A 23,655-nucleotide genomic window follows, 5' to 3' on the forward strand; every position below is an offset into this window, starting at 1 on the left:
TCTTTCCGGATTGTTATTGATTATTGAACATTTTTATACATACGTCAATAATTAAACAGTTGACCCATGAACTTAAACTACGTTTGTTTTTGTTTCTTGGATTATTTTACATAGTCGTGGTCCAATACAACCAGCTAGGTACTGCTGTTGTGATGAACATAATATAGCAACCTATTATTTGTGAATACATGATATACAATTTTTAATTAAGAAGATAGGAACAATTTATTTTTATATATAGTATAGGGTATATAATCTGATAAGTAAATGGAGACAAATAGTATTGTACTTCTCCTTTTTTATAGATTCCACTCCTCATATGTGTATATCATATTTTTGCTTCTGAACTATTTTACCTCCAGAATATTAGTTTACCTAATTAAGACAAAACAACATATCACACGCACGGTTGGTAAGGTTGAATCAAACAAAGCCAAAACGAAAAAAACTAGGGGGAGGAAACAATTATAATTATTTTATTTTACAAAAAAAGATAATTATGTTTTAGTAAGAACTTCATAAAATAAATAATGAAAATAGGAATCTGAAATGGGATTGGTCGAATGATTAATTATCGAAATGGTCGATTGGTCGAATGATTGGTCGAATGATTAAACAAGTGGTCTGAGCAACCAAAAAAGTTTGCAGACACGTGATGGCCAACGAAAAAAAAAAAACTCTCGTGAGTCTTCATTATTTCACTTTGGTTACTTCTTTTCTTCCAGATGTAGCAGTTAATTTTTTTTTTTTGTCTATATGTACAAATCAGCAATTTGTTATTTTTTACAGATATATATTTTTAACTATTTTTGAAAAATAAAAATGCACTAACATTTTGGACTGTAAACCCCAATGAAATATAGTTGAACTACGTATTATAAGTCGTTCAACTTCGTATATTCTTCTGTTTTTTGAAAAGTATTTAAGTTTCTAGTTAACAAAATTCATTTAACGTAATGATAGATAATAAATAAAAATCCATAAAATATATATGCAAACCAAGTAATTATCTAAAGATATCTAAAGACTAAAGGGAATGCGCTGGTGATAATCAAATGATTCAAATCAATGTTTTAAAAATCGCTAGGCGGTAACTAGACGCTTTATAAAAGACTAGCGACTAGGCGGATTATTCGGGGCCTAGGCGAGGCTTAGGCGTTAGCAAATTATTGATTTATTTTATATATTTTATATATTTATATGACATATTTTAGTTTTAAAGTTTAATTATAAAATTATTGTGATGAATTATCAAAATTAGATATACAAAACAGAAGAAAGTAGACAAATTTGTAGATTTGTAATAATATTATTGCTTACTTTAACATATATAGACAATTTTAGATCGATTTTAACCAATTTTAACCGATTTAGAACCGTTTAAACCAATTTGAATCATATAAATCGGTATATATCGAATTTTAAGAAAATCGTTTCGGATAGGACCGAGTTGCTGCCAAGGCGGGGGCCTAGGCGCCGCCTAGACCGATTTTTAGAACCTTGATTCAAATCATACCTCACGATGATAAATGATTAAGCTCTCTTAACAGAAAAAAAAAGATACCAAATAATTTAGCAATTGATACGTGCAAATAAGAAAAAAAAGTCACTGTAATTTTTTTTTTTTTTAAAATCAGTATTCGAAAAAGTGGGTTAGACAGTTGTCATATTGAGCATCAATACACCATCATCTTAAATGGGTTTAGACATCGATCATAAACAACCGACGATCAGCATCATTTAAATTTTCATTTAATGTTTGGTTTGTCTAATATTACTATTAGTTCTTGTGTGTACATAAAATTAAACTTACAAGCTTTAATTTCACAGTTACATGGTTATTAAAGTTATTATATGTTGTTTGATACGCAAATTGAATTGTTTAATCATATGGAAAATTAATTACAGTCTAAGATGATTGAAGTTTGGGTATAACGCATACGCATTGATTATTTTACATGGAAGTCTCATGTAAGCATATATGTCTTCTTTATCATAAAATCTATTACAAGTATTAAACATATTTTCAGTTTATACGAACTCGTACAAAGTAGTAAGGTAAAATTTTGGATAGACAGATCTAAGACGTATAAGAACTTTGGAACAAGATACTTTCTGGTGTTCTATCTAAAGTTGGCTTGTAATAATTCTTTGCACAAAACAAATCAGTTCGATCCTGTGAACATTGAACAGCATGCAGTTTAAGTAAACGTACATTTGAACCAATAAAATAACACTAGGGTTCTAAATAAGTATTTAACTGCTTTTCTAGCAAATGATATATGAGCGTACGTACATTTAAAAACTAACGAAAAATATAGTTCTTTTAAAATTAATAGTGGAAGTTCTGAGTTATAGTATCACAATCTTTCTCAGATCTGGAATCACAAAGGATCCAACCTTCTTGGCTTCTTTACACTAACACTAGACGTCCAACATCTTGGTAGCAATATGGTTCAAATATATATTTATATAACTGTTATATTTATTTTTTTTGTTCAAATATAACTGTTATATATAAGTTGGCTATTGGGTGTTGTTAAATGTTTTTGGAGAGTTTATATATATGATTCGATGCGTCTATTTCCGTTAACTTCGTTCTCTGTAATTGATCTTTTGGGGGTCAAATTGATTAAGACATTTTTTGCCATGCATGTCAGCATCCACAATCCACGTCAGTTCGTGTTAATCTACCAAATAGATCATTTTCTTTCAGAAAATAGTACTGTCGACGTATTCGTATCTATTTCATCCGGTGAGACAAATGCTTAGTTTTTTTTTGCTACGTATACAGGGCCAGCCCATGGTGTCATGGGCTCTGGAGTAATTTTTTTTTAATTTTTAAACTATTATTTTTTTTAAAAAAAATCTGATAGATATATGTTTTTTTTTTAAATAAATCTATGGAAATAAAAAAATACTTTCATATAAAAAAAATTATAGACCCTTTTTCTTATTTTTAATACAAGAATACATGTATTTTTTTAAAAAATATTAAAAAATAGGAGAACAACGGATTGGGTCCGGACGGTCACACTGCTCGCCCCCTATCTAAGTCAGCCCTGTACGTATATAAATATCATTTCAAAAAAATGAACAAAAGGTTTTACAAAGAGTTTGTGACAATTTGCAAAACCTAAACAATTAGTTCTACTCCACGGCAAAAAAAAAAGTAAAAAAAAAACATGGAAACAAACGGCAATTGGTAACACTTTGAACAAATGATTCGTTTATATTTTGAATATCTTAGACTAACTACAATTTTATAACAATAAAAAGCTTTGGAAAATTAAGCGAACAAGTCAAAAAATACTTTGAATCTATCTGACCAACCAATAAATCTATGGTTGCACATAGAATCATAAAATATGCTTGAGCATATAATCTTTCTCAAGATTCGATTATTGAATCTGAATTCGTATCATAGAGTGATGCATATTGCAAGATATGCAACCCGAAATGTAGAGAAAAAAATTATGCAATGAGCGATATAGATGTGGCGGATATACAACTCATCTTTATCAATAAACAAAACAATCGCATTAATGATGAATGAGTAATATCTCTAGACATACATATACAAGTTAAAAAGAGTTGAAAGAAATTTATACTAAGATATATATCACTAAATAACGGAGAAAGGAAAAGCTATAGTTTAAGGATAAAAAGGTTTGTGGTTTGCTTGGAGGCATCGCCAACTAACAATATCTGTCTCAATGTATCCTTATTCATATACTCGTATATGCATATATTTTTTTGAATGAATTTTAAATTTATTCAAAAGAAAATGAATGAATGCATACATTTTTAGATATGTACTAATATTAGTTATTATATACAATTAATGTGTTGATTAGCTTGCCAACGTACGTGATTTTGATGCAAGAATGCGTCTTATTGTTTCCAACCTTCCAATTATATTAGACAGCTATGTCTAACTAGCAACTACACATTCCCCTTTTATCAAAAAAAAAAAAAAAACTTACACATTCCCTTTTTCCGGATTGTCTTTCACTCTACTCTATCACAACTCATCTCAACTAATCATATTCTGTATATATGTATAAATTTTTAGAATTTTCTAATAAGAACTTGTAGAAAAATTGAACTATCAAGATCATAGGATGAGTTATATTTTCTATATAAAGACTACCGATCAGTGTGGACTTTGATCTCTAGAAGGCAGTATCTTTTCCCACTTTAATTTCGATATTAGTAGGCTTTTTTTTTTTTGAACAACTGATATTAGTAGGCTATAAATTATAATTTAATACACATTTTAGAAGAAAAAGTTTGGAAGACAATGATAAGGCCACGGCTGGGCCCGAGACGAGCCTACTGTGATAAGAAGTCTAGAGTGCCGACAAAAAGTCTAGAATATGAAAACAAATTTAGAAAAAGGTAAGAATGACATGTCATGTAAATTATTTACAAAATGAAAATTAGTTTCTAAGCTTGCTTCCTTATTAAATAGAATCGACCGTTGAAGACATTACTGGGCTTTTAGGAACCGGGCTCCCTTAAAAGCCCATACTATCCCATCAATTATAGAAGGCACATTGTTTAATGGGTATAGGGAGCCTTCTTCATCTGAGGATTCTGATGGACAGAAGCAGTAGAAAGAACAGCAAGAGGCACAACAACAATAAACATCGTTGAAATGGTTTTAGGAAACTCACACTGTTTCTTTTTTTCTTTATCTCAGCCATTGTTGGCTTTGTGTTGTAACACAATGATGAATTTTGAGAATCTCCTTTAGTGTTCAGAGCTCAATAGCTCTTGGAGAAGGTTGTAAAACCCACAAGAAAATTCCAAAAGTATCCACTTTTACAAGTCTCTCAATCATGTTAAGTCCAGAGATAGACAAACTTTAAGTAAAGTCAGAGGCTTGTTTTGCAAATATCCATACATGATTCATGTTTTATCTTTACATATGGAGTTCGACTACTAAAGACTCTAAGCTCTCTTTACTCCAGTCTCCTTCCTCAAAGACATATATATGGAACTCGGCTGCTTCACAATGTGTTCATCTTGTTGAGTTCTATATCTCTGTATAATTTATGTGGTTCAATACACGACAAACCTTATACTGTACTTAAGGTGTTCCATCTAAATGTCTAACTGAGACTCGACCTAGAAAAATTGCTAATAACGAGTTTGTTATCTCACGCTATTGCTAAAGATCTTGAGTTTATCTCGCCACTTATGCAATCACTTACGAAATTCATTTCTTATGAGTTACCCATTGGGCGATTAATTATTAGTAAACATGAAACATATGATAATCTTTTAAATTCAAGTTAGGGATCGATTTTAGGTATTTGGATCGATGTCGGTTAGGATATGTTTAGTTCTGGGTAAATTAGATATAGAGAAATTATATCTATTGTATATAGGATCCAGTAATGTTTCAATTCGTATGCGCATCAGCTCCAACCGAATCTAATGGTTCGGATATGCAATTTTAAATCTGAAATATTATATTATATTATATTTATTTATTTTTTTTTTTTTTTTTTTTTTTTTTTTTTTTTTTTTTTTTTTTTTTTTGTCACTGGGCGCTCTCTGGAACCCCGGAGGAGTCGAACCCGTGTGCCTTGGGATCCAGTTCACTCTAGTGTTTTACCACTAGGCTATTCTGTCCCGGCTGGAGCTGATGCGCATACGAATTGGAGCTGATCCAGTTCACTCTAGATTCGGTTGGAGCTGATGCGCATACGAATTGAAACATTACTGGATCCAGTTATAATTATTTTTTGTTATACAAAATTAATCTAATATCATATATATATTTATCAGTTTCTAACTGCGAGCTGATGATCAGTTTCTTAACGCTGCGAAGACGCTATCTATCTCTCTCGGTGGCCTGTTAACAAATATATCAATTAAACACAACATACTTTTTTAACAGGAATGTTGAGAAATGAAATTTGTAACATTTGTTTGACAGACCTGTCCTGTTTGAATCAGACCTATCAATGCCTAAGCGATTTGCACCAGGTTTGCTCTTCCTCCTAGTTCTATGTATGTCTGCATATTCAAGAACATTCAAGAGTTTTGGAGAGAGATTTTAGGGAACTTAAATCTTCAAAATTGATTATAGAAGAGACATCACCTTTTCAAAGGAAGACATATAGCTTTCTCCTCAACCTCCATTGCTATTTTGTCTCTTGAGAAAGAAGTCAGCACCTTCACCATAGCCAAACAATTTCATATGTTTTGCATAGCTTCTCAGAGCAAACCGTGATGCATATGTGTAACAAACCCGACAACTTCCATACCTGCCAATCGTAAAGAAACACTTCTTACACATCAGTAACTTCTTCTGACCATGCTTTGCATTAGATGTACAGTACTCTTTAAGTGCTAAGGGACCGTACGTACCGTGAACCATCTGCCTCTTGAGTGCTTTCTATGAACTGCACCGCCTTTTTAATGGTGGCTAACATGAGAGTAAGGAAACATAATCAATAAACGATATCGAAATTAACTCCGGAAGAGTAAGAAGAAATAATTAGATCGGAATGAAGGAATTTTTGAGATTATACGGGAACCTGAGAATCAATAAAGAGCATGTTGAGACCGCCACATGGCTCCCAGAATCTGAGCAGCCGTTCAAGAAGAACCAAGGCGTAAGCCATTAAAGTGAGAAAGAAATTTATATTGCTATTGGAATTATGATGATGATTTTTAAGGGATGAGGTCTTACCTTTTTATAGGTGTAGATACACCGCCTGGAAGAGGGTTTACAATCATTGAATGAGAGATTGATCACTGAAGAGTTAATGGCATTAAATCAGTAAAGCTTGTAACGCCTGTAAGGAGATGAATTCATACTGAAGAACACGAACTGACATAGACGCGACGACGATGAACCCTAGACGCGACGATGATTACTGACAGAGACTCATCTCTCTGAGACTTTCAGAACTTCCATTGATGGTAGACCTAATCAGCTTTAGCAGGAGACAAAGAACCCTAGAAAGAAATGTCGATTTCACGCCGAGAAAGCGAAGGTGCATACATGGCCAGGTTTTTGTATGTTTTCGGCCCAATACCTACAGATAACTAACACGTCTAAAAGCTCATTCGAACACAAAACAAAATACGCTCATTGTTACGTGAATGAGACACGTGTCGACTTTTTCTCCCTCTAATGACGTGGCAGCACCAGGAGGGAGGAAACACTACTTTATATAATAAGATACGAAAAACTTACAACATAGTTAAAATAGTCAAGTGGTAATCTATGTGTTACTTTGCTTGTCGAACATGGATTCTACACTCTCAAGAAATACAATTTTGTATTTTTTAAACATGAGTTTCAGTTTAAACAGGTATCTGATTGGATCTGTAGTAAATTGGATATTTCTGAGACCAATCTGAACCGGTTCATTTCGAGTCGGATCCGAAGAACTCGGTTCAAGGTAAAAAATTCCAGCACTAAAGTAATTCAAGTCACCAACTTTAACTTTCTCTACAATTCTTGTCACAATTTTTTTTTTTTGAAGAAAATCATATACTCCTTCCATTTCGATTTAATTGTAGTGAAAAAAAATTGTTTCAAAATAAGTGTTGTTTTAAAGTTTCAATGCAAAATTTATTAATAAGATTCTCCAATTTATTTTTTCTATTGGTTAAAATATGGTTAGGTGTACAGGTAATTGTGTTTTTATTTTGGAAATATACAAAATTATATGTTTTCTTAATATGTATGTATAAACTTAAAACGATAATTAAAATAAAACGGAATGAGTAACTTTTTTGTAAAAAATCATATAATATTTAATGCGATATAGGCTTGGTCAAGTGGATCAGTTCAAGAATATTATGTATAAATATAGTTAGCCTAACTAATTTGAGCGATATGCACAATGTCATCAAATTCTATTATATCCTTTTATGGACGCAATGTGTAGTTTGCATCCATAATTTCCTATTGTATAATGTAGAGTGGCTCGAGTTGGAGAGATTACGCAAGACTGAACAATGTTTCTTTTCATTTTGGTAACATTATTTAATTTTTTTCTTTCTTAAAATAGAGAGTTAAGAGCATGGAATTTTTCAAATAAATTGGAGGAAGTTTTTCTATTGACACCAACATACTATTGCTAAGTTTTACTAATGCTTAATACATGTTAAAATAATTTTGAAACATAATGACAAGAATTAATATCGCTGGACGCTGGTCATTTTGCAACACACGACTGCCAGAGGTCGCGGGTTCCACACTCTGTCGACGGAGTGATACTGAAACCTCTCCAAAAAAATCTTAAGGGGTTTTCCTGGATGCGGGGCCTTTCGGGGTGGGGTCAGTCACTATAAAAAGTTTACCCACAACAGTTTTAACCGGGCCTCGTGGTCTGGTGGTATAGGAACCTCGGCTGAGGTGTCCGCCATCACGATTTCGAGCCCCGGCCACAGCGGATTTAACATCCCTTCCGTTGGGGCGCTGGACCCCCTACGGGGGGATAGTTGGGAATGTGGCTGCCCAGATACCAGAGTTATCAAAAAAAAAAAAAATATTTGGCAGCTTTGCAATATTCAAAATTTTTAAATTTGATCTTATTTTCTTTGATTTCAAGATTTATTAGTACAGATTTAAATTGTTACAAATAACACAGGACAGTATTGGGAAAAAAATATGTCTTAACTTTGTCAGAAATATGAAAATATACTAATTAAAGAAAGATACGTAAGCGTCAAGCAACCTACTCTATTTGTCATGTGTCATCAACGGAATAGCGGATGCCAAATTATTTAAGCAAATTTGGATGATGTCGGACAAACAATGAGTAGTGGACAATTGGACATGGTACGTATACAAAACTCTGACGAAGACGATAATTCTTACAAATATATGACGAGTGGCATACTCGTAAATAACTTTTAGTACACGTATGAACGAGGACAAGCAGAATAATAGTTTATGCTATCTGCTGCTTCTGAAATTGTGAATCAACCATGAAAAGTAAGTAACCAGAAAAATAAAAAGATCATCAAAATATATATTAAAAAACAACAACTAAAAGATATGTTAAGTGATCGTAACCGAGAAAGATATGGATGGATAATGGAAGATATAAGTAATCAGGCTTTCTAAATAAGTGGTATGATCCACAGGAGTGACGGAAATGATGCACGTTTTTACTATAATAAATTTTACTATTTCGTGAGTTTTAGTCCACTCACTCTGTATATTTTATATATTTGTTATTCTCTTCTTTTTCCTTTGATTTGCATTAATGCCTTCAATCATAATATAATCTATTATATGTAGAATATATTACAAGTTTTGTTTTTTTTTTTTGCTAAGATACAAGTTTCGGTTAAGTCTATAGAAAAAAGAATGAAAAACATTGACAGGAAACAAAAATGCCTAACAAAAAATAATACTATCCAAAACCTTTATTAACAAAAAAACGTATGCCTTTTATCCATATGTGGTTGTTACGTGGTTGCAACTTGCGAATTAAAAAAAACTTGCATACAATTGAGTAAAAATAAGCGTAGTCAGCAAAAGCAAAAAATGGGTGCATATCTGCTATTTTAATTTTTAAAGATGATGGAAACCAAAATTTGAAGACCTAAAAATCATAAACAAGTAAACCAATAAGTGCATGTATATATTCAAAATGTTAGTTGAGAGAGTACGTTCGCATCTAAAGATATTTTGTTTCATCTGTGAGCAGATAAGGATGATGCATTTTGAACTATATATTAATATATTTATTTATTATTTTCATTCGAAAAAGTAGGCTGGCTTACGAACAAACTTACGGATATATGAGACCTCGTTACTTTACAGTTTACATTCTTAATTTGTTTTCCATTTGAAAGTCATATGAGATAAGACACGCACAAAAGAAAAATCAAATGGAACATAATATATGCTTTTAAGATTGATAATTTTCTTTTTTAATAAAATTGTCAACCATTTTAAGCATTGAGAATAGTCGTCACTGATCCACGTGCTAACTCTCAAATACGAATGGTATTTTAACGATATATGTCAAGAAAACTGTTTTGTGTAAAGGGTTTTCTTATTGAGTTCTTAGGTCAATGACCACACATATATACATCCATGTTTTCCTAAACTGAAAATATACTCTTTACATATTTGTCTACAACAGAATATATCCCAAAGATATGAATATATCCTCAACACCCATCCTCAAGCTGGAGCATGGAGATTGCAAATGTCCAGCTTGCCTATGAAACCTTCAAACTCCCGACTCCCAAGTGCCTTTGTAAATATATCCGCAAGCTGATCTTTTGTAGATACCATGTCAAGAAAAATGTTTTGTGTAAAGGGTTTTCTTATTGAGTTTTTAGGTCAATGACCACACATATATACATCGATGTTTTCCTAAACTGAAAATATACTCTTTACATATTTGTCTACAACAGAATATATCCCAAAAATATGAATATATCCTCAACAATATAGCTTACGTGTGTTCTTTCTGAATGTGGTAATTTTTGTTCCATTAACAATTATTTTAACGATATATATATAGCTTACTTATGTTCTTTCTGAATGTGGTAATTTTTGTTCCATTAACAATTAAGATGGTTTTGCCGTTCTTTAATGTTGATAAAATGATACATATAAATACAAGAATCCGTAGATAAAAAAAAAAGAATCCCAAGAATTTAGTTCATACAATCTATTATCAATTGAGTAAACGAGGATGACAAAAAAAAGTAAGTAAACGAGATGTAGGACTAGGATGTATGTTCTAACCAGTATTTATGTGGTAGCTTGTAGCTTGACCAATGATTTAGCAACGATTATTTCATATAAAGGCTAAAATTAAATAACTAAAAGTAATTAAATATATAACAAAATAGAATAATAAAATTTTGCAAATATAGTACTGTTTCACAGCACGTTTCCTATCTCCAGCAGGGAAAGAGGTTATGCTAAAAGCGGTTGCTTCTTGCTTTACCCACATACACGATGTCGTGCTTTCTTCTTCCCAAAATCATCTCAATCATGTCAGAGTTCTGGTGGAGGAATAAGAAAGAGTAGAGGAATTTACTGGAAAAGTTAGGATCAATTGAGCAAACCAAAAGATAGAGGAGGCTTTGGGTTTAGAGATATTGAAGCTTTCAACCTGGCACTTCTAGGGAAGCAGTTCTGGAGGATGCTATCTCATAGGGACTCTCTTCTCACAAGGGTCTTTAAAAACTGGTATTTTGCCAAGTCAGAACCTCTCAGTGTGAGTTTAGATTCGAGATCCTCCTATGCTTGGAGAAGCAACCATGCTGCGCAAAAACTGATTCAACAAGGGGCCAAGGTCTTGATTGGCAATGGATAAGATACTAAGATGTTCCAAAATTCCTGGATTGATCAACAACCGGCAAGAAGAGCTCAAGCAGTAAGACGAGACAGCGTTCATTTGAGACATCGGTCCTCTCATAATCTAAAAGTCAGCGCCCTGTTGATTAATCAAGAGAGAGAATGGAATCAGGAGCTGCTGTCAAGCATATTTCCGGAGCAGGAAATGCGGAGAATCATGAGGATCAAGACTTGTGGAAAGGGCAGCAAGGACGTTTACATATGGGACGTAACAAGACGGGTTCCTACACGGTCAAGTCCGGGTATTGGGTTCAGACAAATGTGTTAAACAAGCTGACCTCAGTAGAGGAGGACCAACCGAGCCTGGACCGCCTTTATCAACTAGCATGGGGCACTGACATGAGCCCGAAGATCCATCATTTCCTTTGGAGATGCATAAGCAACTCTCTGCCTGTGGCAGGGAACATGGCGCGCAAGCATATATCAAAAGAAGCTGGGTGTCTCAGATGTGGAAATGAAGATGAAATAGTAAATCATGTGCTCTTCCAGTGCCCTTTTTCTCGACTACTGTGGGCTATCTCTCCAATTCCAGCTCCTTCTAAAGGTATACAGAATTAGTCTCTATGCTCCAATATCTATCACGTACTCAGTATCCAAAAAACATACCCTAGAGATGATGTGCAATAAGCCATAGTTCCATGGTTGTTCTGGCGGTTGTGGAAATCTTGGAATGACCTGTTCTTTAAAGGGAAGGAGTATGAGGCGAGAAGTGTCCTAACAAAGGCAAGTGAGGATGCTGAGGAATGGCAGGGAAGGAAAACGGTAGAAAGAAGTGAGGCTGAAAGAACTGAGGTTAAGCGGCCCATAAACATTAACCAAGATAAGCGTAGGGTTCCTCCTCCTAAGAGTTGGCTGAAGTGTAATAGCGACAGCGCGTGGCATAAAGACAGAGAAATCAGCGGCTTAGGTTGGATATGCAGGGATGAGAATGGTAATGTTTTGTGGGCAGGGGCAAGAGATGTGACGAGAGCGGCATCAGCCATTCTTGCAGAAGCAGAAGCACTTAAATGGGGCGTAAAAATAATGGCGGGTTTCGGTTATTAGAACATCATTTTTGAATCTGACTCCCTTCCTTTGGTGAAGATGATAAATGGGAGTGAGGAAGTATGACCGGTTCTGCAGCCAATCATTGAGGTGATCCACTTGTCTCTGTTGCAGATTCAGAGTTTTGAAGTGAGGTACTATCCTAGAGGTAGGAATAAGGCAGCTGACAGAATAGCAAATGAGTCTTTCACTTTTATGTCTAGCGTTCCTAAGTTATATTCTTTAGTGCCAATGTGGCTAAGGTACCAGATTGAAGAAAATAAAACTGTGTACCAGAACTTTGTTGGTGAATGAAAGTATTTGACGAGCAAAAAAAAAAAAGGTACTGTTTCACAGCATAATATTTGTACTTTTGCCGTTTACTACACACCCACTGACATGTACTTTTTTTTGGTAAACATGTTAAGCTTGTATTACCATTTTCAAATTTGTGACAGAATTTACAATAACAAACTAGTAGCAGAAGACAACAACAAAATGAAACTACAGATCACAACAACAAAAAACAGAAAGGAAAACACGATTTATGAATGTAGCCGAGAGCAAGAGGAAAGACCACACAGGAAGCACTTGAAGGGTTTGGCTGGAGAGCACAACACGCAGGATCAGGAGCTTCAAAGGAAGGCACCAGTAAACATATGAGAACGAGCCGGTATATAATGGCTTGCCCAGGCACTCGCCTCCAAAAAATGGCCTTACTACAAAGCCCTACCACCTGTTGATGCGAAGACACCATCGGGAACCCGGAGTCGTAGTAGACGACAATGGGGCTGCACCGAGGCGGTGAATCGACGAACCAGAGCCTGTCGAAGCTCAAGCTCACAAACACCGCAAACAGCCACCTCTACTCCTCCTACCTGAAGTTCAGAGGCCCCTGACTACTCCAATAACCCTAAGACCCCCACCGGATCCACCAACACCCCAGCTTCAACATAAACCGTTCAACATAAACCCCCACTGACATGTACTTTACAGTTCCAAACCTTTCTTTAGTTCAGAGATTAGTTAACCGTGTTCCATTTTCATTGGAGTTGCAGAAAAGTAACTTGTATTAAATCTGGACAAGGATATGGAATGTTACAGAATCCAGCTTTCTTGGATATATCTAGAGTTACCATACGACTTGTGACAAAAATAGTCTAAATGCAAAAGCTAAAAATGGTAGTTACTGGTCTGCCCTATAAGGAACAACACCAACACATATTTAGCTGTTATATCCAAAAAGGTAAAGCGCAAAATTGTTATGTTATTGACCAGAATCTCCTATATCCATTTCATTTTCTAACCTTTTTATAGGATAATCTTTTGAAATTAACAGAGAGACCTTTCGAAATTATATATTTTTTAATATATAGTATTAATCTATAAATACGGGCAACCTAAGACGAACAACATCTCCTCGATCTTATCCTTATCTTCTTCCTTGTTCTATTTCGCTTCTAATTTCTCTCTAAAGTCGTCCTACATCTTCTTGTTTAAGTTCTTGAGATCTTTGTCTGATAATTCTAGAGTTAATACTAATTGACCAACGATAAATGTCAATGGACAAAGTCATGAAATGAGAAATCTCAACCAATTCTCTCGTTTCCTCGTTTATCATTCCGTATCTGTCGTGATTCTTCACTGGTTTTACGTATTTTCTTGAACACTTTTCTCTATTTCTTGTTTTTTTTTCTCTCGCAAAGTATTAGGACAAAACATGGCAAACGCTGAGAAGACAAGTTCAGGTTCCGACATAGACGAGAAGAAGAGGAAACGCAAGTTGTCAAACCGCGAATCTGCTAGGAGATCACGTCTCAAGAAACAGAAGATGATGGAAGACACGATCCACGAGATCTCGACTCTTGAGAGACGAATCAAAGAGTACAGCGAGAGATGCAAAGTGGCGAGACGGAGGCTTGACTCGCTAGAGTCGGAAAACGCGGGTTTGAGATCGGAGAAGACGTGGCTTTCAAGCTACGTTAGAGATTTAGAGAATATGATGGCCACGACTTCCTTAACGCTGACGCAGAGTGGCGGCGATGAACAGGAGGCAAACGCGGATGGAGATTGTAGGCGTAGACCATGGCAGCAGTATGGTTCTGATTCTCTGCAACCAGTTGCGTCCTTCAAGACATGAGCTTCGCGTGTTTAGTTTGTGCTTTTTGTGACCATTTTATGATTTGTATCTTTCATATTGAACAATATTCTCCTCTTCGTGGAGATACAATTGTTTTTACTTTATTCTAGACATCTTTTTGGGTAAAAAAAGATTGTAAAACGCCGACTGTGGGGATCGAACCCACGGCCACGGGATTAAAAGTCACGCGCTCTACCACTGAGCTAAGTCGGCTGTTGTTCTAAGCATTTCTTTAAATTTAAATGTTTCAAAGTAAAGTTGCATGCATAATGAACTAGGAGACATATTGATCGGGATCATGTTTGAATGCCACCATAGGGAATGTAGTTTCAATCTAACTTGAGAAATAGCCCAGCTTTACGTTCTCTTGTTTCTCAAAACTTTTGTTGATAAAATTCTATAGAAATGGACAAATGGTATAACTACGTCCAAGCATGACCAGGACCTAGGTTACAACTAAGTGGGGCAAGTGCCACATACAGAAATTTTAATTTTCATTAGTTTCACTGGAAAAACCTAGAAATTTAGGTGGTTTAGTCTTCATTGCCCCATGCACCTTTGGTTGAAAATCAACTATAACTATTGTAGTTTTGCTATTTAGTACCTTGTGCCCCATGTTATTTATATATCCAAGATCCGCCCCTGAGCATGACTGGTCCCAGAAAACTACTAGAAACCTTCTCACATTGTCGCGCACTTTACTCCTTTCAACCACTCGATCAAACTCAAACAAAATTGTTTTGTGTACTTGGAGCATCTCCAAAAGACACTCTATAACTTCAAATATGAAGTTTTTTGCTCTCCAAACAGGAACTTCAAAAGTGAAACTCTATATTTAAAGTTTCACTACTCAAAACTTCAAATTTGAAGTTTTATATTTTTATTTGCATTTTGGTCCATACAATCACACATCACTTTTATGTTCCATAAATATTTTCTTGTTTATTGTTTTAATCCTTAAAAAATTATATCTCATAAATATTTTAAATTTTGTTTACAAAATTTAAATTTTACACGTAAAATTAAATAAAACTTTAAAATAAGATTTAAAATATTTTAACTAGGAAAACAATAATATACAAAAGAAACTTAACAAAAAATATTTTTAAAAATTACATGAAGACATAACTATTACACAAATTTAAATATTACAACAACACTAGTAGTCAGGTAAGTTTGATCCGGAACTTTCAAAATTTTCAAATATTGTTCAATTTTTTTTGTGTAACTGAAGATGGTTGTTGTTGTTGTTGTTTTTGATGTCTTTTTCGTACAGTTCTTTCTTGTTCATATCAAATATATTCATGAGTACTAATATCATCGAAAAGAAATTAGTCTTTTAGCAATATTTTATGTTTTCTTTTACTTTCTTGTTCTGCTCTGATATATTTACAAGTATTAATATCACATCATGAGTACTAATATCATCGAAAAGAAATTAGTCTTTTAGCAATATTTTATGTTTTCTTTTACTTTCTTGTTCTGCTCTGATATATTTACAAGTATTAATATCACACGATTTCAACAAAGTAAAAATGAGGAGAGCCATTTTTACTTCGAAATGCACTAATAAATCATATTTGCATTACAAAAATCATTTATGGAATAATATGGTATTTTGTTTGAAGTTTAATATTAATTAAATTATTTTTATTTATATTTTTATATTTTAATAGAATATGTCATTAATTAATATTGTTGTGATATGTTTATATATGTGCTAATTATTTACAAAAGTTTTATAAATTCAAATTAGTTATGACAAATATAAAGACCCTATTATAAAATACAAATAGTTTTGAAGTTGAGTTTGAAGTTTTGATTTTGGAGAAGAACAACTTTAAACTTCAAATATAGAGTTTTGGAAACTTCAAAATAGAGTTTATTTTTGGAGATGCTCTTACTTAGAGAAACTTCATCGCATAATACGTTGGAATAACTATTGGTTTAGCACAAAGGGTTAGTTATATTAGGCATCCTCATCCATGAGATACTTTTTGGGATGCCTAAACAAAACAAAAAAACTAATATTCTTATATAATGTGAAAAATAGTTTATTTTAGAAATAAAAATTGAATTAGAATTGATAAGTTCTTGATGGAGTTATATAGAGACTTTCAAAAAATTCTCATTTGAGACCTCCATTTTCGTCTTTCTCTTAATTTCTTTGTTTAACGGTAAAAACTTAATGGGGGTTCTACCATATATACATATATAACATATACATATATGCATTTTAAGAACTCTAATGGGTAGAACCCCATTGGAGGTGCTCTTATGTTTTTAGTTTAGTTTTGTTGGAAAAATGTTTTATACCATGTTAATAGAATTAGAATTTGACGCTTCTGATTAGTAAAACAAACCTTCATATCATAACTTCTCAATAAAATATTCTGTTTCTGGTATGATAATTGGTCCCATCTTGGAAAGCTATTCACACTTCTCAACGCTGAAACTTCGAGATTGGGAATTCCTCTATCTGCGACTGTGGCATCTCGGTATAGTGATGGAAGTTGGGCTTTACCTCCTGCGCGAACAGACAGTCATTTAGCATTGCAGATACACCTAACTATTGTGGTATTGACAGATGAAGAAGACTATAATGAGTGGGTGATAGATGGAAAGGTTTGACAGAGGTACAAATGTGGTGAAGTCTACACTTATCTTAAAGGTCCTCAGCCATTGGTTCCTTGGGCGAAACTGGTGTGGTTCTCTTACGGGATTCCACGCCATAGATTCTTGACTTGGCTTGTCTTACTTGATAGATGCCCTACAAGAGACAGATTAATCAGATGGGGATTAAATGTCGCACCAAACTGCTTGCTCTGTAACACAGGTCAAGAGAGTAGGAATCACCTTTTCTTCGAGTGTCCCTATAGCACCACCATCTGGTCATGGATCGCGAATCGCTGTGATCTCCATCTCTCAACCTCTTGGGACGATACCATTCTACAGCTACAATCACTGCGAGGCAATATAGACTCTAAGCGCCTCTGTCTTCTAGCGACGCAAGCAACCATCTACTGGATCTGGTCCGAGCGCAACACAAGACTTCACCAGCAAGTATTCAAGCTGGCTGGGATTGTAATCACCGCGATCGATAGGCAAGTCAGGAACAGGCTTCAAAGCTTTCGGCATGCAAACTCCCGAGCTTCATCAGCTATGACCCAACTATGGTTTCTCCGATCATGACTTTCTGCGGAGGAAACAAGAGAGACAAGGACGCGTACCGACCGTTGTTCTTCAACCGCTTCACTTCCATTGGGCCGGTTTGGGCTCTAGTTCCACTGATATGTGTTTTCTAAAAATTAACACTGGGTCAAGCCCATAACAAACTTAAGCTTTATAGGCTTGTAAGAGTTTTATTTCTTTTGTTCATTTATATTAAGAAAGTCAGTTTACAAAAAAAAAATATATATATATATATATTATGTTTCTAAAGTCGGTGAGGCGGCCCTGGACAGAAGCGGATGAAGCTGGTGCTTCCGGCCTCTACTAAATTATCAATTATATCGGCCACGTAAATACATATATTCTTCAATAGCTCAAGTGGTAAAGCAGAGTATTAATTCAGAGGAGGTGGAGAGTTCGACTCAGCATATAACATTTTTTAAAAAAATTTTACTTCTTATAGAAAGTGAATATAAATAGGCCATGTTTTTCAGATTTGCTTCCAGCCCAATAATAACTAGGACCGGCTCTGAGTCGGGTCTATTTGAGAGTCAACACCTTTCATATTGACGGTCAGATGGTCTCGTGAGACTCGGCAAGAACATACATAATTGGTAATGGTTAACAACAAGCCGTAGTAAAATGGTTATATATCAACTGGGGAATGAAATTATAAAGTTGATTGACTTTGTTAAAAATGTAACTGTAAAGTTGATACTAGAGATAACTTTTTGGGTGCACATGGATAGTTGATTTTTGGAATGACATTAATTCTATAAAAAAATTTCACCATTTGACATGAATAGAATATAATATTCATTTCATCAATTTCACATATTCTAAAAAATATACAAAGAAAAATATTCCTAAACTTTCCTCTGAAATTTTGATTTTTAATGAACGGAATGAAATTATTCTATTTTTAAACTAATTTCATTTCATCTATTTTGACTTCATTAATTCCATCCATGGTTACCATTTACAGCCTTCATTGGATAATGTACACTCAAATGTATTCCAAATCAAAATACTACTATAATAAGTATTCTTGAAGTTGAATCAAACGTTGCTGAGTCTTAAAGACAAGATCCGAAACAGCCCTATACCACCAGCAAGGTGGGTAAGCCATGCTTAACAAGAACGGCGACACTATAACGACCATCACGTGATCCAAGAAGTCTTTCCTCAACAATTTTAATATGTTCTGTAATTAATTAACAAACAAATTAATTTATATTCACCGCTACTAATAACACATTAAGTATTGGTTAAGAAGAGATAAAAATCAATGTTCGGGTAAGAAGAAGTTGTGATCCAACTACCCACCAATAAGACCACCACACGATCACATAGAGAGAAAGAGAGAGAGAAAGAGACCATCCTTCTATATTAGTGGTCTTCTAACCACTCCTCTCCCTTTACCACCATTTATTAGCTTCTTTCCCCCACTCACTCGACTCGGGTCGTCACCAGGTTCGTTCTCCTAACCACCTAAACCTTCTCTTCCTCCTCTGGATCGAACAAGTCGTGACCTTTTTTTAGATCTGTGTCGATTCTGATCTGATTCCAAAGTTTCGATATTTACGAGGAAAGTGCGTAAAGTTCGAAACTTTCAATGTCTTTTCAAATCTAGATTCGTTAATGTAGCAAACGAGTGTGAGATCTGCATTGATTCATGTAACCAAACTCTGGATCTGACCATTGCTCTGTTTTGGTACTCTGTTTTGGGTACTCTGTTTCAGATCTTTCGAAAATGGCAACGGGACAGCTTTTTTCTCGGACAACGCAAGCTTTGTTCTACAACTACAAGCAGCTTCCTGTCCAACGGATGCTCGACTTCGACTTCCTCTGTGGTAACATCATCAGATCACTCTACATTGGTTTTGGTTTTGGTTTTGGTTTTGGATCAATGAGATCATTTGCTTTTTTTTTTTAACAGGACGTGAAACGCCTTCTGTTGCTGGGATCATCAACCCTGGCTCTGAAGGGTTTCAGAAGCTCTTCTTCGGACAGGAGGAGATAGCTATCCCCGTTCACGCCGGGTAAGTACCATCATATAGAATCTGAGAGAAGCTTGCAAAAAATTTCTAACTTGTTTTTTTTTTTTTTGTTTTATACAGTATTGAGGCAGCTTGTGCTGCGCATCCAACTGCAGATGTATTCATCAACTTTGCGTCTTTCAGGAGGTCTGTGTTGTTTGGTCTTCATAAACTTAGCGTTTGTCTCTTTTGTGATGGTTTTGTTTTAATTGGTTTCTCCTTCATAGTGCTGCTGCGTCATCCATGGCTGCTTTGAAGCAGCCAACTATTAAAGTTGTGGCGATTATAGCAGAAGGTGTTCCGGAGTCAGACACCAAGCAGCTGATTGCTTATGCTCGTGCAAACAACAAGGTGTGTTACTGTTGTGGGTTTAATGAGTAGATTTCATTTGTAAACTGGTCTTGTGAGACTGATTTGGGTTTTGTTTGCAGGTTGTTATTGGACCGGCTACTGTTGGAGGTATTCAAGCTGGTGCCTTTAAGATTGGTGACACTGCAGGAACTATTGATAACATTATCCAGTGCAAGCTTTACAGACCTGGATCTGTTGGCTTTGTCTCCAAATCTGTATGTGCTTGATCTTCTAATCTGTGTCTAAAGCTCTCACTGTGATGGTTTAGAGTTTTTTTGATTCATCAGTCTTTCTTTTTCTTGCAGGGTGGAATGTCTAATGAAATGTACAATACTGTTGCTCGTGTGACTGATGGGATCTATGAAGGTGAGTTTTGCAAATGTTAAATAATCTGCTAATGAGATATGAAACTAAAGATTTTGTTTTATGGGATGTTGTTGTTAATAGGTATTGCTATTGGTGGAGACGTGTTCCCAGGATCCACTTTGTCTGACCATATCCTAAGGTTTAACAACATCCCACAGGTATATTAATGTATATACCAGTCTTCAAGTGTTTTAACATGTTGCTCGCTGGAACTCTCCTTCTTAATTACAAGAGCTATGTTGCAGATAAAAATGATGGTTGTACTTGGAGAGCTTGGAGGAAGAGATGAGTACTCTCTTGTTGAGGCTTTGAAACAGGGGAAAGTGAATAAACCTGTCGTTGCTTGGGTCAGTGGGACTTGTGCACGGCTCTTCAAGTCTGAAGTACAGTTCGGTCACGCAGTAAGTAGCATGAAATGACTCTTTGTCTGTTGTTCAAATCAAAATTGTTCATTAAACATGATTATGAATAGGGTGCCAAAAGTGGTGGGGAGATGGAGTCTGCACAAGCCAAGAACCAAGCTCTCATGGATGCTGGAGCCATTGTTCCAACTTCATTTGAAGCTCTCGAATCTGCAATCAAAGAGACTTTTGAGAAACTGGTCAGTTTCCCCCTCTATTGTTCTTAGCTAGCTCGCATCTGTTGGAATCTTATGTGTTACATTCCGATTCCTTGTAAAAAGGTTGAAGAAGGAAAGGTCTCTCCTATAAAGGAAGTCACTCCTCCACAGATCCCTGAGGATCTCAGCTCTGCAATCAAGAGTGGGAAAGTCAGGGCTCCTACTCACATCATCTCCACCATTTCTGATGACAGAGGTATTGTCATGGAAACAAAACCATATAGTCTACTGAGTTGAAACCAATGTTTCTGATACTTGACATTAATTTGTAGGGGAGGAACCATGCTATGCTGGTGTTCCAATGTCTTCAATCATCGAACAAGGCTTAGGAGTGGGCGATGTCATTTCCCTTCTATGGTTCAAGCGTAGTCTTCCACGCTACTGTACAAAGTTCATTGAGGTATCAGCGTTCTCATCTCAATCTATCTCCCTCATACTATTGCGTAGTGAGATTAACTTTGTTTCTCTGTCACAAAAATTTAGATATGCATAATGCTGTGTGCTGATCATGGTCCTTGCGTCTCGGGCGCTCACAACACCATTGTGACAGCAAGAGCAGGCAAAGACCTTGTCTCAAGTCTTGTCTCTGGTTAGTCACTCAACATCTCTCCCACCTCCATATTTTCTTTAACTGTGCAACAATCTCTAAGACTGTTAAAAGCTTTTCAACAGGTTTATTAACCATTGGCCCTAGATTTGGTGGTGCCATTGATGATGCTGCTAGATACTTCAAGGACGCTTGTGACAGGGTAAAAGACTCTCATTTTTTTCACCAACTGCAACTCGCATGAATCTGATCTCTAACTAGTTACTTGTTTCAGAATCTCACACCTTATGAGTTCGTTGAGGGGATGAAGAAGAAGGGAATCAGAGTCCCTGGGATCGGACACAGGTAAAACATCACTTCTTGTAATAAAGAAAAGAATCTCCCCAGTCCCCACTGAATCTCTTGTCTGAAACTTGTTTTTGAATAGGATCAAGAGCAGAGACAACAGAGACAAGAGAGTGGAGCTGCTTCAGAAATTTGCTAGGTCTAACTTCCCATCAGTGAAGTACATGGAGTACGCAGTAACAGTGGAAAGCTACACGCTCTCAAAGGCGAACAACCTCGTCCTCAACGTTGATGGAGCCATTGGATCTCTCTTCTTGGACCTTCTAGCTGGAAGTGGGATGTTTACTAAGCAAGAGATCGATGAGATTGTTCAGATCGGTTATCTCAACGGTCTCTTTGTTCTTGCTCGCTCTATCGGTTTGATTGGACACACCTTTGATCAGAAGAGGTTGAAGCAGCCGTTGTACCGTCACCCATGGGAAGATGTGTTGTACACCAAGTGAAACACATCTCAGCTTTGTTCTTTTGTTGTTAATTCCAAATAATTAGCTTTTACATTCTTCTATGAGAGATGTTACCAAAAATGCATATCTATGCTCTTCTGTTTCTTTTGTTGTGATGTTATGTTTATTTTTATTTTGTTTTCCATTTATCTGAACTTTTATCAATTGTTCTTCTTACTTTCTATAACTCTAGTGTCTGGCTAGGGATGTTATGACAATCTTCCATATGAAATTTGGTAGCTATCTAGCTAGCCTTGTTGGACTTACATGACAAGTTATCCTTCCATTAATTAAATATAAGAAATTAATGTTTATATTTCATTAATATTTAATGGAAAACGTATTACTAAGTACTAACCCATGTGCCCTATTCATTACTCGATGAAAAGTTGGAGATGCTTCAAATGAGTAGTTTATTATTTTGCAGCTGATCATATACTATATAGTGAGCTGCGATGTGAGGTCGGTCCAAAACAGCTAACATTAAGAACACTAAACAATTAATTCAGTGGAGTTGGATGTTAGAAGTTTTTTTTGCTGATGTGGACGCTCTATGGAGCCTCAAAAGGTCACTTTTATTAGTAAGGACTAGGGTTAAACCCGCCCTATGGGCGGGTGAGCAATTTAAAAAACAACTAAACATATTTCAAATTTTTGTATATATTTGAATATAGCTATTTATATATAAGTGTTTTTAATCTTTTGATAAATCTTTAATATTGCAAAAGATTATAATAATAAGATATTATTTTTACATTGTGGAAAAAAATACAAATTTGATAGTGATATATCATTTAACTAATTATTCACTGTTCAAAACTGAAAAGAAATTTTGTTTTGTTACTTTTAATCCCAAAATGGATAATAAACCAACTGATTATTAAAAAACATAATTAAACTAAGTGTGAGTTTATAACTTTATTTTTTATTAATAATTAAATTTGATTTCTAAATTATCAATATCTAATGAATTTACATAATTTTTGTGTTTGTGAAAATATAATGTTAACCTACTTTGTTTAAAATTAAAATCACACATTTAAAAAGTGTCACTGTAACTATCATAATTATCATAGTCTAAGAATGAAAGGTTAAACTCAATCGAACAACAGTTCATTAGAGCTTAATGGAGACAATAACATTATATTCATGTTTTACTGATAAATTTTAGATAAATTTCCAAATGTGGTAAATTTCTTCACTTGACGATGTGTTTCATGAGGAAAAAACAAATTCTACTTAATTA

General features: G+C 35.0%; 3 protein-coding genes and 1 non-coding gene across 5 annotated transcripts; 3 read left to right on the forward strand and 1 right to left on the reverse strand.

Annotated features, from left to right (window-relative positions):
- Nucleotides 1-11,467: 11,467 nt before the first annotated feature.
- LOC106314107 lies at nt 11,468-12,703 on the forward strand. The gene is made up of 3 exons (XM_013752041.1): nt 11,468-11,909; nt 12,054-12,379; nt 12,524-12,703. Exons 1-3 carry the CDS (start codon nt 11,468-11,470, stop codon nt 12,701-12,703), a joined length of 948 nt encoding a protein of 315 aa, XP_013607495.1.
- Nucleotides 12,704-13,797: 1,094 nt separating this feature from the next.
- LOC106315984 (basic leucine zipper 1-like) lies at nt 13,798-14,632 on the forward strand. Its single transcript, XM_013753838.1, has one exon. The coding sequence runs from the start codon at nt 14,109-14,111 to the stop codon at nt 14,526-14,528; it is 420 nt and encodes a 139-aa protein (XP_013609292.1). The 5' UTR covers nt 13,798-14,108; the 3' UTR covers nt 14,529-14,632.
- Nucleotides 14,633-14,669: 37 nt separating this feature from the next.
- On the reverse strand, nt 14,670-14,741 carry TRNAK-UUU. Its single transcript has one exon. It is a non-coding gene; the product is annotated as a tRNA-Lys (tRNA).
- A 4,260-nt stretch (nt 14,742-19,001) lies between these two features.
- LOC106318884 (ATP-citrate synthase beta chain protein 2) lies at nt 19,002-22,588 on the forward strand. 2 transcript variants are annotated; one of them, XM_013757042.1, is made up of 16 exons: nt 19,002-19,172; nt 19,442-19,552; nt 19,639-19,741; nt 19,820-19,885; nt 19,966-20,089; nt 20,170-20,304; nt 20,395-20,455; nt 20,537-20,613; nt 20,701-20,856; nt 20,928-21,056; nt 21,138-21,270; nt 21,347-21,474; nt 21,558-21,663; nt 21,747-21,823; nt 21,896-21,966; nt 22,049-22,588. In XM_013757042.1, exons 2-16 carry the CDS (start codon nt 19,453-19,455, stop codon nt 22,407-22,409), a joined length of 1,827 nt encoding a protein of 608 aa, XP_013612496.1. In that variant the 5' UTR covers nt 19,002-19,172; nt 19,442-19,452; the 3' UTR covers nt 22,410-22,588. The 2 variants fall into 2 exon arrangements, with proteins under 2 accessions (XP_013612496.1, XP_013612497.1); XM_013757043.1 differs by lacking the exon at nt 19,002-19,172 and adding an exon at nt 19,194-19,291.
- Nucleotides 22,589-23,655: the final 1,067 nt, after the last annotated feature.

This window comes from Brassica oleracea, chromosome C9 (genome assembly GCF_000695525.1).
Source record: "Brassica oleracea var. oleracea cultivar TO1000 chromosome C9, BOL, whole genome shotgun sequence".
Taxonomy (NCBI): Eukaryota; Viridiplantae; Streptophyta; class Magnoliopsida; order Brassicales; family Brassicaceae; genus Brassica; species Brassica oleracea.